Raw genomic sequence first — 13,593 nt, forward strand, 5'->3', positions numbered from 1 at the left:
TCCACCGTAAGTACTCTGGCCAAATCCATGAGTCAGAGCACCAACATCGATGCCATTATACGCATTCTCATCCACACAGTTGATTGGTCCGACTTCTTTCTGTTTTTCTTCTATTTTTAAATCAGAACCCATCAACCTAATGGTCGGCTCAGGCTTTGGCACAGGCTGCTGTAACTTTTCTTGATTTCTTAATAATTACAACAGTTCGTTGAGTTGTTGATTGATTGCCTTCTAACCTTGTATCAGTGCCTCTTGAGCTTGCTTCATTGACTCCTCAGACTAGCCAAGGTTTGATCTATACGATCAAACCGAGATTCTGTAGATGCACAGTATTGCTGAAAATCGGCATCAACATCAACAATCGTTCTAAAGCCCATTGTTTAACAAAACCACATGTTGCAAGAAAGACTACTCTGATACCAATTGATACGAACCAAAACAGATTCGTATCAATAAGCACATTAAACAAAGAACACGATAAAAGGGTTCTTGCGATTTGAGAAGCAATGATCTCCTAAAAGTCTTACGACCTTAGTTCATTTCATCCATAATATATGTTACAGCCTATTATCTATATAAATATTAATCCTATAGCTTGATTAGCAAGTTAACTAAATAATATAAAAGATATCATAACTGTAGTAATACATTAGTTTCTTAATCACAATAATAATAAAATTAATATTATATTTCTAAATAATAACAATATAATCTTCTAGCAGATCCATATCAAATTAATTTTAACTCCATCAAAATCTATAAATCAAACCTTTAAGTTAGGACCTGTCTTTATTTTTTTGTCATTAAGTACTAAATGTATTAATTTGTTGAATGTATAAATACTACATATATGTATTAAGTAAAAAACATGTAACTGACATTTATTTTTGTTTATTAAGTTAAAAAAATATAAAATTTGATTAAATAAATTAAATTTGATTAAAAAAGATATAAAAATAAATTAAGTTTTTAAGTATTAAATATATTAAGAAAAGTAAAAAAATATATATATACATTGTTTTTGTTGTCTCTAAGACTAAGAAGAGTGGGAAGAAAGGGAGAGAGGGGCGACTTGCGCCATGTGTCATGTGGTGTAAGAAGAGTTGCCCCTTTAAAAATGTGGAAATGGAGGGATTTTAAAGAGTGGGCGAATTGTGCCATGTGGCATGTGGGGTTGGGAAGTGTTGTATGTAAAAAAGGTAAAAATGGATGGATTTAGGAGAAGTCGGTGAGAGGGGGTGGTGTTCAGGACGACTTTGGCTGATTTTGGAGCACAAATGGGCGAGCTGTGGAGGTCGGGCAAAACACAAGTCGGACAAAGGGGGTGGTGTGGGAGGCGACTCTTGGTGACAAAGGGCAAGAGTCGGGCAAAGTCACCTCCACTCCTCTTCCAACCAACCTCATGGCCACATGTTTAATTTTGATACGGAGTATTTGATAGAGTCAAAACATTCCTACTTTATTTTAATATATATCCATATAAAGGTCAGTAATGTTTTACACATTTAAGTTTTAGCTATTTGTGAGCCTAATCTTTCAACTACATTAGTTTTGTTTATTTTTCAAGTTATTTCCAGTTTCTTTTCTCGTGCCCACACAATACAAATTGACATTTCAGATTAACACTACAATCAAATGATAAGATTCAGTGCATATTTGAAAAACACACAAACAACATAAATTTACAATTAAATCTAGAGTAAATTACAAAAATGATACCTGAGGTTTGTCAAAATTACACTCATCATACCTACAATTCAAAAATTACCCGAGACATACCTATAGTATCCAAATCCTTACGCTGCCCATACCTAACCCTAACTGAACATAACTTAACGTTAAATAGTCGTCACATGCGTGTCATGTTTTCCAAATTTTCATTGAAAAGTAGAAAAATATGTTTTCTGTATTTAAGAAAATTTATTTTGAAAAAAACTACGATTATTTCAGATTTTCTTAGAAAACCGGGAATTTTTAAACAAATTGGAAAACAGTTTTTTATTTTTCAAAAGAATGGTGTTTTTTACTTTTTTTTTTTTTTTTTGAGAAATCTTTTGATCCTTCAACAATATGTCCATTGTCCTGCTTAAAAAAATGAAGTGGGCTAGAATTCCAGGTAATCTAGGCCCATGAGCTGCAATGGGCTAGAAAATTTCCTTCTTCTACTCGTCCAAATCTGTATCGAAAATTGACCAAATACTAATATTCACGAATCACGATCAAACCTTATCCACCAGACCACTACCATACTGTTAACTCTCTCTCAAAATTTTATTTTATTTTATTTTTCAATAAAATGAATCCAAAAACTTATATAAATGGGGTACAAAACAGCAAGAAAAACCAAGACCCACCATTATGGAAATTCAAAGGATTAAAGCTAACCACCGAAACCCAAAAAACTTACTCAATGACTGATTTTATCAACGTAACCGCACCCGAACTAACCGACTCAGTTCTGGGTCCTGGAGCTGGTGCAGGAGTCGGGTGCGGGGCTGGATTCGGGTTGGGCTTGGTTGGTGGAATGGGGTTTGGTGGTTCGGCTTGGAATCATTTGAGGGTTGCGTTTGGGTTTGGAATTGGGTGCGGTGTTGGAGTCGGGTTTGGATATGGACAAGGGTTCGGGTATGGATCTAGATGGGAGACACTGAAGGCCCGGATAGTCAGACCTGGTCCGGGTTCTAAAAAGCGGATTTTGATTCAAATTTGATTTTGGTAACATTCTAATCTATATGATAATAAGACATTGCCTTTGGTATTTGAGTTTTTATTTGTTTTTTTTTTTTTTTTTTTTCTTTTACTCCTAGATTATACCTTGGAAATCAAAACTCTCGAAAAACCCCCGATTAATGGATTTATGATAAGGGAATTTATTTTTGATTTCTTCGACTAATTGAATACGCATACAAATAGGATACCTATTTTCATATTTTATCATTCCTGTAGCTTTTTGGTAAATACTACGTATTATGAAACTGGTTCCGATTTGTTTCAAATGGGTAACTTCTCCTATATCATGTATCATAATACGTCTATTAACTACGCGTATAAAATTAGAAAGGATGTCATTATTTGATAATCAAGTTGAATTAAGGTGTATCTGGGGTGTTTCCGGCAAAATTTGAGGGTAAATGGGTGGGAACCTCGATCCCATGTACCGTTTTGGTACCCAGAACGCACACCGCTCAGAACTCATGCCGGGTAAGTCACCATCCTCACACATGGGATCACAAGATATATTTCTCCACTTGCCTTTGACAAGTTTTGAACCTCTAACCTCTGTCTTCATTTGTGAGCCTATGTGGTCATATGATGGCGGTACCTCTGGGGTTTCATTAGCCGGCGTATCCTGACATATTTTATCTTTGAACACAACCAAGTATAGAACTGTAGCAGTTGTAGATGATTTAATGAATTACTCCGTAATGGGTAGCCTGCTAGAATTTCTAGCTAGCATATAGAAAACTGCTTTGACAGCATGTTTGTAAAACAAAGGTCAAAGAATTATTTGCTACATGCTGACAGGCCAATAATGCATTAAAATCCTAAGAATGCAGCTCATACTAGCACCTGGAAACTGAGTTTATTAACTCATTCTCTAATGATGATGTTATTAAATCACAATACATTAAGATGATTCTGATAGTTTTTTTTATACAATAAGGTCAATTTATAAGGTATCTTGGCCAAATCACTATAATCAGACAAGCTAGGTTGTAAAAGCATTGAGACCTGTCATCTCTAGTGGTAAATTTGGGCTAGGATCATATAATTGTTACTGGCTAAAAGCCTAAAACTTGAATAACTTTTCAAAGCTTCGTTCTGCGTCCGGGCTCATTTATTTGTGGTAGTGATATTTGAAGTACCAAAAAATTGAAGTTGTGATATTTGTGGTAATGAGTTAAACTAAGTCTTTATGTCGTTTGTTTTTCTTGTTTACTTTATTATTTGTTATTCGTGTTTGATTTTTTTGTTTGTGGTGATAGATACCAATACATTGAACTGTTGAAACACGGACTAAATGCGCAAGGGCGGATCCATGTTGATCTTCACTAGGTACACATACCAACGTTAGATTGGATTTTGTTTAGCAAACATATAGAAATTTATGATTGGACACATGTTATCTAAAAGTTTGGACCTAAGTAAAATATAAAGTAAGTCTTTAAAACATTTGAAATAGATGAATTATAATTAGATACACGTACTTTGAAATAGGCATTTATACTTCGAGGGAGTCTTTTAGCGCGGATCTGGTTAAGACAACGTATGCTAGATTTTTCTCTGTCGAATCGCGACACGCAATTTCAAATGAAATTCACCTTTCAAAAAAAAAGATGCACATACTTTTTGTTCCTAGATACATTAATTATAAAATATAGCTATTGAGAAAGATACATGAGTTCTCTTCTAATCCTAATGGTTTATTAGTAGTATACCACCGAATTTTGAGAGTTTTAGTCATTCTTTTTTTATTTCTATTTCAAAATCTCTAATCGTTAAAACACCAAGTTTGTCAAAAGATTATTTCGAGTAGTGCAATGATGTAATAATAATATCCCAATAACTAATTTAGCACGAGTAGTCGTGGGAGGTAGCTTGAAATCGAGAGGAAGGAGGAAACAAACAAGATTTACCAAGATTCAATTCTTATAGGAAGATTGTACAGTAATAAAAAAACCATCATTTCTTCGTAGTTAGAAGTTGAGTTAAGATAATGGTATTAATTGCTAACAGGTACTTTGTAAAAAAACTCACTTTGTGAAAAAAGTTCGATTTAATATATATGATATTTCTAGAAAACTGAGACCTGGCCCATTACTATATACATACGGGAAAAAAAATAATTTGCTCAAACAAAATTTGTACACACGTGATTTTCATTTATAAATCTGCCACTGTAAATGCGGGTTCGTATAGAAGACAAATGACAGGGAATTATGTATTTTTAAAACACCAAAAAAAACCCAATTTAATAGTAGGTATTTTTAGTCTGTCACACTCTGTCTAGGTGGAAACACGGGATGCAATGATAAACACAGGGACATTGATGTTACATAGAGTAATTACATGATTTCATAAAATAGCAATTTCAATTAAGATAACACAAGTATCCCACAAGAAATCGGAAAGGAAATATAAGCATAGATCAACTCCTACGCAGGATGAAAGTCAGGCATAATGTCATATCTAAACATAATCAAATACATAAGATATGTAATGCAACCACGAATCTTAAAGTCCAAAATCTACTACAAGCCACCATGCTACTATCTCGATTCACTTAATTAACTGAAAGGAGATTCAAAAGCGTCAACATAATAGTTAGTAAGTTCGTAGACTTTAAAAAATAATAAATTGTGTCGATATATGCAAGATATATACCATAATAGTTCCACACATAAAAACCAGACTTACTGACGATCGTATAATAGAACCATATAGATAGATCCACATAGAATATAGTGCCCTTAAGTATACCTCGTACAGAAATATGAAACTATACGGCATAGTACTATGTATAACGAAGAACATAATAATCATACGGCACTAAGAAATCGTGTAATCGTTTCACCTGTAGAAAACACATAAATTAAGGACTACGATACTCACCTGAATGCTTGCAACTATTCTATCTACACAAAGTATCTCAAAGCATGAAACCGGTACACAAACAATCGGTTTCAAATTATCGTTAATAAATATGCATTCATTATAGAAACATGTGCTCATAAGTCATAACCTTATACCAAGTGTTGACTAAGTTGTATAAAAGTTACAAGATGTGGTATCACTCAAATCTAATGTCTGTCCGCCTCGCGTTTACTTATCTGACGGGGTGTGACATCGTGTCACAAGGTAGAGTTTTTTCTTTTTACCCCTTTCATTATATTGCCGCATTGATTCATGTATATTTACCCACATGAAATTGGTACAATAATTTTATTTCATATGAATTTCTTCAAAATAACAGTGAACCGATGTTAACTTCAAATCATATCAATTATCTTTGGTATATACGGTATATTGGTTTTCATCTCTAGCTATTTACTAACGATAAATTTGCTAATGTTTAACAGTTTTATAAGTCGTGCAATATATGCACGGATATAAGCTAGTTGAATGTGAATGAAATTAAACACGAAAATTTTACTATCCCATGGTTTGAAGAAACTTTATAACATTATCTAAATATCCTTCAAGTGAAAAATATATATCCCATGCAAAGTTGAAAAGAATAAAAATTAATGCTCGTATAGTAATAATACTAATCAAACATTATCTAAACCTTCATGGTAATTATGGCAGTTTCCGAGTAACCACTAGGTAATATACGTACAACCTCCTCCCCATATATCGTCGACTTCAAAGTCTTGAAATTATTCATTACTTTGCATCTTTCATTTCTTATCCTCTCTCCCTATACAAATTAAATTTTCACAAAACCTAATTAAACACTCACACCAATACATGAAATGGGAGTAGCAACAAGAACTGCCATAATCTCCTTTTTCTTTCTCTTCTTCTTCTTCTCCTCAACTGCCAATAACTTGAAAAGTTGGGAAAGATCCTTCCAATTTTTCAACAAAACCAACTTAGAACCAGCCGACTCTGAGCTCGAGTTCCTAAACTATGCGAAAGTCAGCCAAGACGCATTACTGTTAACCCCTGACACCGGGAACATCGCTGTTTTTGACCTTAGAAACCAAGCTGGTCGAGTCATGTTCAAGAAACAATTCCAACTTTGGAATGGATCGGTGGTAGCTTCGTTTAATACATCTTTTCTTGTAAATATGTTTCCTCAACCGGCTAACGGCACACCCGGTGAAGGTCTAGCTTTCTTGATCTCACCCGGAACACCTATCCCACCAGACAGCGATGGTCAGTTTCTTGGTCTAACTAATGCAATAACGGATGGTAAAACATCTAACGGGATCGTCGCCGTTGAGCTTGATACTGTGAAACAACCATTTGATATTGATGATAATCATATTGGTCTTAATATTCATTCCATTGAATCCGTCGTTTCTAAATCATTGTCACCAGTTAATATCACTTTGGCTACTGGTCCGTATCCCAGTTTTCATAATGTTTGGATCCAGTATGATGGTTTGGAGAAAGTTATTCGTGTTTATATCGCGGATCAAGCCAGAAAAGGCTCTCCAACTCCACCTATTCCCAGCACGCCTATCATCGAATATGAACTTGATCTTAGGAAAACTGTATATCAGAATTCGTATTTCGGGATTGCAGCTTCTACTGGAGATCTCGTACAGTTGAACGCCGTTATACAATGGAATATTTCGGTATGTGACATTTATTTATAAGAAATAAATACGGTAAAACTGGGAGGAAGGGTTATTCGAGAACTCACAAATAAAAAAGAACGCGAGAACAATTCTGGACCACTCATTTTCTTATATTTTCTATCTCTTCCATTAAATAAGAAAATTCACCCAAATCATTTAAAATGTTTTATCTCACAAACCGTAAATCGTTAGACAAAACAAAAAGCATGGGTAATCTTAAAATTTCGTCCTCTTTCATTGGAGATCCAATTCGATATAATTTTGATGACTTTTTAATTTTCGTTTTTTTTCCCATCGCGTTCATCCTACACATGTGTAGGTTCATCCTACACATGTGTAAGATCATTGTTTTCACATATAAATTAGTAAATGAACATATGTACACAACAATGAAGGTCAAGGGCGGAGCCCGTCAATCCATGGCAGAGCCATGGTAGCCAAGGACGGAGCCAGTCAGTCCATGGCGGAGGAATAGCGGCTAAGGGCGGAGCCCGTTAGGTAGATCACCCCTCACTGACCTATCACCCTCTATGACCTATCACCCTATGACCTATCACCCTCTATGACCTATCACCCCCACTAGCTTTGGTTTATGAATATCTTTAAGAGCGAAGCCCGTTCCGAATCATAATTTTTGTTCAACCTACACATGTGTAAGTTCAACCTACATGTGTAAGTTATGTGTAACTAACAAAAAGAAAACAAAAATTAAAAAGTCGTCAAAAGTATATCGAATTGGATCTCTAATGAAAGAGGACGAAATTTTAAGACTACCCATGCTTTTTGTTTCGTCTAACGATTTACGGTTTGTGAGTTAGAACATTTTGAATGATTTGGGTGAATTTTATTATTTAATTGAAGAGTGAGAAAGAGAAAAAAAATGTGTTGTCCAGAATGGTTCTTTTTCTTTTAGGAGTTCTCAAAATAACTCACCCGTAAAACTTATGCATATATATACGTACACGGTGAAACTGTATTTGAAGAAAAATGTTACACGTTTAAATATTTGCAATTGACACAAAACATAACAGTAAGCTTCGTATAATTTAGAGAATATAGTTTCCATTTATCCCTTTCATTATGTTATTTACTTTTTCATTAAGTGCACATTTAAGCCTTTTAACATTTTATTATTTTCTGTGAATTTTTTCATTATTTTGATAAACATGTAACACCATACATGAATTTAACATCGATATAACCGTATAATAATAACACAATTATAATGTAACAGAAGATTGACTTCTTTATAATCATCATCAATCCTCATAGATGATTAGGAGAATAAAATACTCACCTCTTGCTTGCATCATTAAGATCATCAAAGCTATATTTAATTGTAAACAAATTGAAAGTATCCACTGAAATTCTAGGCGTACAAACTAGTAAAATTGAAAGATTATGTTTAAGATATATGTAGCATCAGTCTAATTAAAAAAACAAACATAATTAATTTCTTTGTAGAAGTTCAAACTTTATATAATCTCATTATGTTTGTGCAGCACATATTACGTATAAACAAAATATTAAATATACACCACCATATCATATCTAATTAAACATTTATTCCTTAACAATTTACAGGTTCCAACTTTTTGTATGATTACTGCATAAACAAATTGTGATGCAACCACAAAAAAGTAAAATAAAAAAGAAACAAGAAAAATGAACAATTAAAATCTGATGATTATCAGTTCAGCTTTTTAAATGATATGAGATCATCAGGTTCATTATATATATTATATAATTAGGTTTAGGAGAATACTTACATGGAATAAAAATACGTAAAAGGGTTTTTAATGTGGAGGCAAGATTAAAAAATTGTTTAATAGTCTTTTAATGATAAAAGGTAAGGGCATATCAGTAATTAGAAAAAAATAATTAATGGGCTTTTAGAAATAAATCCAGATGGCATTTTTAGATTGTTAGGCTTATTTTTAGGTGTAGCATTTTAGGTCTCCTAATCATTTTTCATTCTCTAAATTAATACGGGGTAAAATTGGAATAAAACCAATCTGGATTATATGTTAACATTAAAATTAACAGATGGCAAAATTTTAAAGTTAGGCTAATATTTAGGCCTATTTAGTAGGCCTCTCTATCACCACTCTATTTAAAAACATAAGTTAAATGACTATTTTATTTTGTCTAACAGGTTAATTTTAACTTGCCAAGACGGAAGAGTCACACACCGAGGATATTGGTTAGTGTTGGGATTTCATTACTGGTGTTGGGTTTGATTGCGTCAGCTACAACTATTGGTTACTATTTTTACAAGAAGAGATTGTTAATTAGGTTTCAATCGAATATTTTAAGCCGGTTGAGGGCGTTGCCTGGGATGCCAAAGGAATACGAGTTCCAGGAGCTAAAGAAAGCGACAAATAACTTCGATGATAAGATGAAGTTGGGGCAAGGGGGTTACGGGGTGGTTTATAAGGGCGTGGTGCAGGAAGATAACAACAAAACCGTGGAAGTCGCCGTGAAATGGTTTTCTAGGGAAAGTCTAAAGGGCGAAGATGATTTCTTGGCTGAACTTACGATTATTAATCGTCTAAGACATAAACATCTCGTTCGATTATTGGGTAAGTTTTTTCGCTTCTTATTTTCCTTTCAAACGGCAAAATCAGAAACAATACCGTTTTTCTAAATTGTTATTTTTCATTTTGTCATCTTATTCAATTTTCAAATATCATTAACTTATTAACAAACACATGATTTTTTTTTCAAACTTCTTTATTCCACATAACAATAAAATATGTTTGAAATCATCACTAAATAATCTAATGGCAAGAGGTCTCTTTATTTACAAGAGATCACAATCTTGCTTTAGATATATTTAAGGGTACCACATATTTAATTTTCATATTTTAGGTTTGGGTGAATTTTTTTTTTTTTTTCCAGATCTTTTTCACATTTTTAAAAACAAAAAGTTAAATCTAGAAGTCCATCTAAAAGGTCAAAATAAATTCTTATGATATATGGTGTATTGATGGGATCAAAAGGAATTGTCAATGTCCTCGTGTATTACTTGTAAACCTAGTGATTGGAAATTGGAATAATATGTGGACAGAATTATTTGATAGTTTCGACGAAATTAAACGTCCCGAAACTTATTATATGGATACGAGAGAAAAGTCATAGCGTGTGATAACCAAATGCAAGTATATCGAATGACATCTTTAACGAAAAAACATGAAATTTTAAAAATACTCATTCAATATTTTTTACATTTATCGATATACGATTTTGAGATAAAAGATTTTCAATGAATTAGATGAATAAAATGAGTGGTTGAGATTTGAGGAGAGAGAAGAAAATGAGTAGTTGAGATTTAATGGTATTATAGGTATATTAAGTAGAGATGTTTAAATTAGTAATAAAGAAAAATGGTATATTAAATAATTCAAATCATCATTTAAGAATTTAAAAGAAGGTGTTCCTCCTTTATAATGGATTATAGATATAGATTATAGATTTAGAAGTCCAAAACTATAAAATGAAATGAGTGCATAAGGAAAATTATAAAATATATTTTTAAGTTTTTTTAAACATAAAATGAAATAAAGTATATTCTTTAAGTTTTTTTATATCGTCTCTATGCACTTCATTTTGTACACTTATTACAATTCGTAAAATGTTGTTAAGTTGTTCGCATTTAAAATTATGTATAAATAGTTTACATTAAAAAAAAGTGTGAAATAAGTTACAAGGTTCATATTTAAAAGTGTGTCGAAAAATGTTTACACAATAATAAATGAATTCAATATTATATTTGTACGTGCTTTTAAATATAAAGATTATTTATTCGCGGGTGATTTATACACGCCGTAAAAATCAAGAAATGATCTACTCTACACTTTTAAGTGCATACAGATTTAGAATTTCTACACAATTATTAGTGTGAACATTTTTTTTCACACTTTATATGTGAAACTTTTGAATTTGTTTGCGTTTATTGATGTAAACATTTTGTACACATTTATAAATACGAATGATTCAAACAAATTTTTATGTACTTTTCAAATTGCGTCCAATAATGTATATAGAAATGAGTAATTTGTTATAGTTTATACAACTCATAAATCCCAGGAAAAAGAAAAGAAAAAATAAGCATTGTATTATTGTTAGTGATCGAAATGTTTTACATTTTACCAATAATTATTGGAAAGAAGAAAAAACTAAAGATATTTTAAACATATGTAGAATCAATGAGTGATACATCATAAACAATTGATTAAAAGTTAAAACACTATATAGTAATTAAGACTAAAAGTAAGGAAGTCATTTTCTTGACTTGGTCTGCGTTCATTATATCTATCCCTTTTTAAATAACTTTATTTCAATCTCAACAAAGAAATGAAAGCATAACTCTTTGCTTGTTGTCCTCTTACTTACTCAATTGTTCGTTCCGTCGTTGACCCTATCTATGTTTCTATGATGGCCCAAGAACACGCTTATTCTTTAGCCGTAGAGAGACTTTTGAATTGCGAGGTATAACAAGTTGTTAGTATATTGGAAAGAAGAAAAAATTAAATAAATATATTTTCAAAGGCTTTGTAGAATTAGTATACATCCATAAAAACATTCAACTTGTGGGTATATGTATTCCTTATTTAAAGTCATATGTTATATGGGGCTCACCGAAAACGTAAATAAAAAGTATGTTGATAGTTATAGTATAATTCATAAATATTATAAAAACTGTTAGATTACGACTGATATAAATAATAAGATTGTAAGTTATGAATATATAATATATATCAATATGTTAAAGCATAACTAATTAAACATAATATTAAATTATAACAAATCTATTAGGGTTATTTTTGTTATATCTAGAGGAGTGGGGACCAGATAGTATCTCGGCTTCCCGATAAGTTTTGTAAATCCTATTAGTTTTTATTAGAAATGATGTTTATAATAATATATAAGTGTAATATTTTATAATTAAAAATAATAACAATAACAACAACAACAACAATAATAATAATAATAATAATAAATACATTAAGAAAACAAGAATAAATAAATAAAAAAGTGAAATTAAACAAAATATGACATGACAACTAATTTAGGTATAATAGTTGAACTAGTAACATTTATTGGTCACTTTTCGGATGTTTTTTTCACCCCAAGTAACATTTTTTTTTTTTGATCTAATGTTTTTAGGGAAGAAATTTTGATTAGTATCATCTCTAGTTTATTCAAAATGTTAATTTGGAGATGTAGATAGTGAAATTTATTGATCAAATTGGACAGGTTGGTGTCACAAAAATGGAAAGCTCCTGCTAGTCTACGAGTACATGCCAAAAGGCAGCCTTGACATGCACTTATTCACCTTGACCGGCGAACCATTAGGTTGGACCTTTCGGAGCAAGATTTTAGCCGATGTCGCATCTGCACTCCACTACCTTCACTACGAATATGACCAAAAAGTTATTCATCGTGACATCAAGGCTAGCAACATCATGCTTGATTCCAATTTCAATGCTCGTTTGGGTGATTTCGGACTTGCACGTGCCCTTGATAATGAAAAAACATCCTACGCTGAGGCCGAAGGAGTTATTGGAACTGTTGGTTATATTGCCCCCGAATGCTTCCTCACTGGAAAAGCGACTGAATATTCTGATATCTACGCGTTTGGTGCACTACTTATTGAGGTCATTTCTGGTCAACGACCAGGAAAAAAAATCAACGGGTTCCAATTCATGGTTGACTATGTATGGTCATTGTATCGGGAAGGGCGTGTCTTGGATGTTGTTGATCAGAGAATTTCAGACGATTATCACTTCGAAGAAGCCCAACGATTCTTGTTATTAGGACTAGCTTGCTCTCACCCTATAGCCAGTGAAAGGCCGAAAACACATAGTATCTTGCAAATATTAAATGGGTCAATATCGGTACCACCAGTTCCACCCTTTAAGCCTGCTTTTGTTTGGCCTGCAATGAAACCAGCTGATGACATATCGCTAGCTACCACAATAGAGACAACCACATTGACCATGCCTCGATAGGAGACCAATTGGAGTCCCAACGAGTCAAGAAAGTTACTCAGCCATCAGGGACCGATCCATGGTGATTCTTTATTGTTTTTGTTATGATAATAATCGTATAAGACATAAATATCTGGTTTGATTACTGGGTAAGCTTTTTTTTCTTCCTGTTGTTGCTACTTTTCTATCTGGTTTATTGTTATTAGTTTTTACGGACATAGCCTTTTATTTCTTTTCCATTTTCTTATATGACCCATAAGATATGTAACTATTATGAAACTTTTGGACCA

General features: G+C 32.6%; 2 protein-coding genes across 2 annotated transcripts; both read left to right on the plus strand.

The window, feature by feature from the left end:
- The first annotated feature begins 2,296 nt into the window (after window positions 1-2,296).
- Window positions 2,297-2,710, plus strand: LOC122610164 (glycine-rich protein 5). The gene has a single exon (XM_043783157.1). It carries the CDS (start codon window positions 2,297-2,299, stop codon window positions 2,708-2,710), a length of 414 nt encoding a protein of 137 aa, XP_043639092.1.
- Window positions 2,711-6,379: 3,669 nt separating this feature from the next.
- Window positions 6,380-13,593, plus strand: LOC122609733 (probable L-type lectin-domain containing receptor kinase S.5). Its single transcript, XM_043782680.1, has 3 exons — window positions 6,380-7,307; window positions 9,466-9,892; window positions 12,570-13,593. Exons 1-3 carry the CDS (start codon window positions 6,477-6,479, stop codon window positions 13,322-13,324), a joined length of 2,013 nt encoding a protein of 670 aa, XP_043638615.1. The 5' UTR covers window positions 6,380-6,476; the 3' UTR covers window positions 13,325-13,593.

Source organism: Erigeron canadensis, chromosome 8 (genome assembly GCF_010389155.1).
Source record: "Erigeron canadensis isolate Cc75 chromosome 8, C_canadensis_v1, whole genome shotgun sequence".
Classification (NCBI taxonomy): Eukaryota; Viridiplantae; Streptophyta; class Magnoliopsida; order Asterales; family Asteraceae; genus Erigeron; species Erigeron canadensis.

What these genes read in the sequence shown, in the direction of transcription:
- LOC122610164 (XM_043783157.1), top strand. Translation starts at nt 2,297, where the DNA reads ATGAATCCAAAAACTTATATAAATGGGGTACAAAACAGCAAGAAAAAC.
- LOC122609733 (XM_043782680.1), top strand. Translation starts at nt 6,477, where the DNA reads ATGGGAGTAGCAACAAGAACTGCCATAATCTCCTTTTTCTTTCTCTTC. An exon ending in TTATACAATGGAATATTTCG is followed by an intron (nt 7,308 to 9,465) that starts GTATGTGACATT and finishes TTTGTCTAACAG; the next exon opens with GTTAATTTTAACTTGCCAAG. An exon ending in ACATCTCGTTCGATTATTGG is followed by an intron (nt 9,893 to 12,569) that starts GTAAGTTTTTTC and finishes CAAATTGGACAG; the next exon opens with GTTGGTGTCACAAAAATGGA.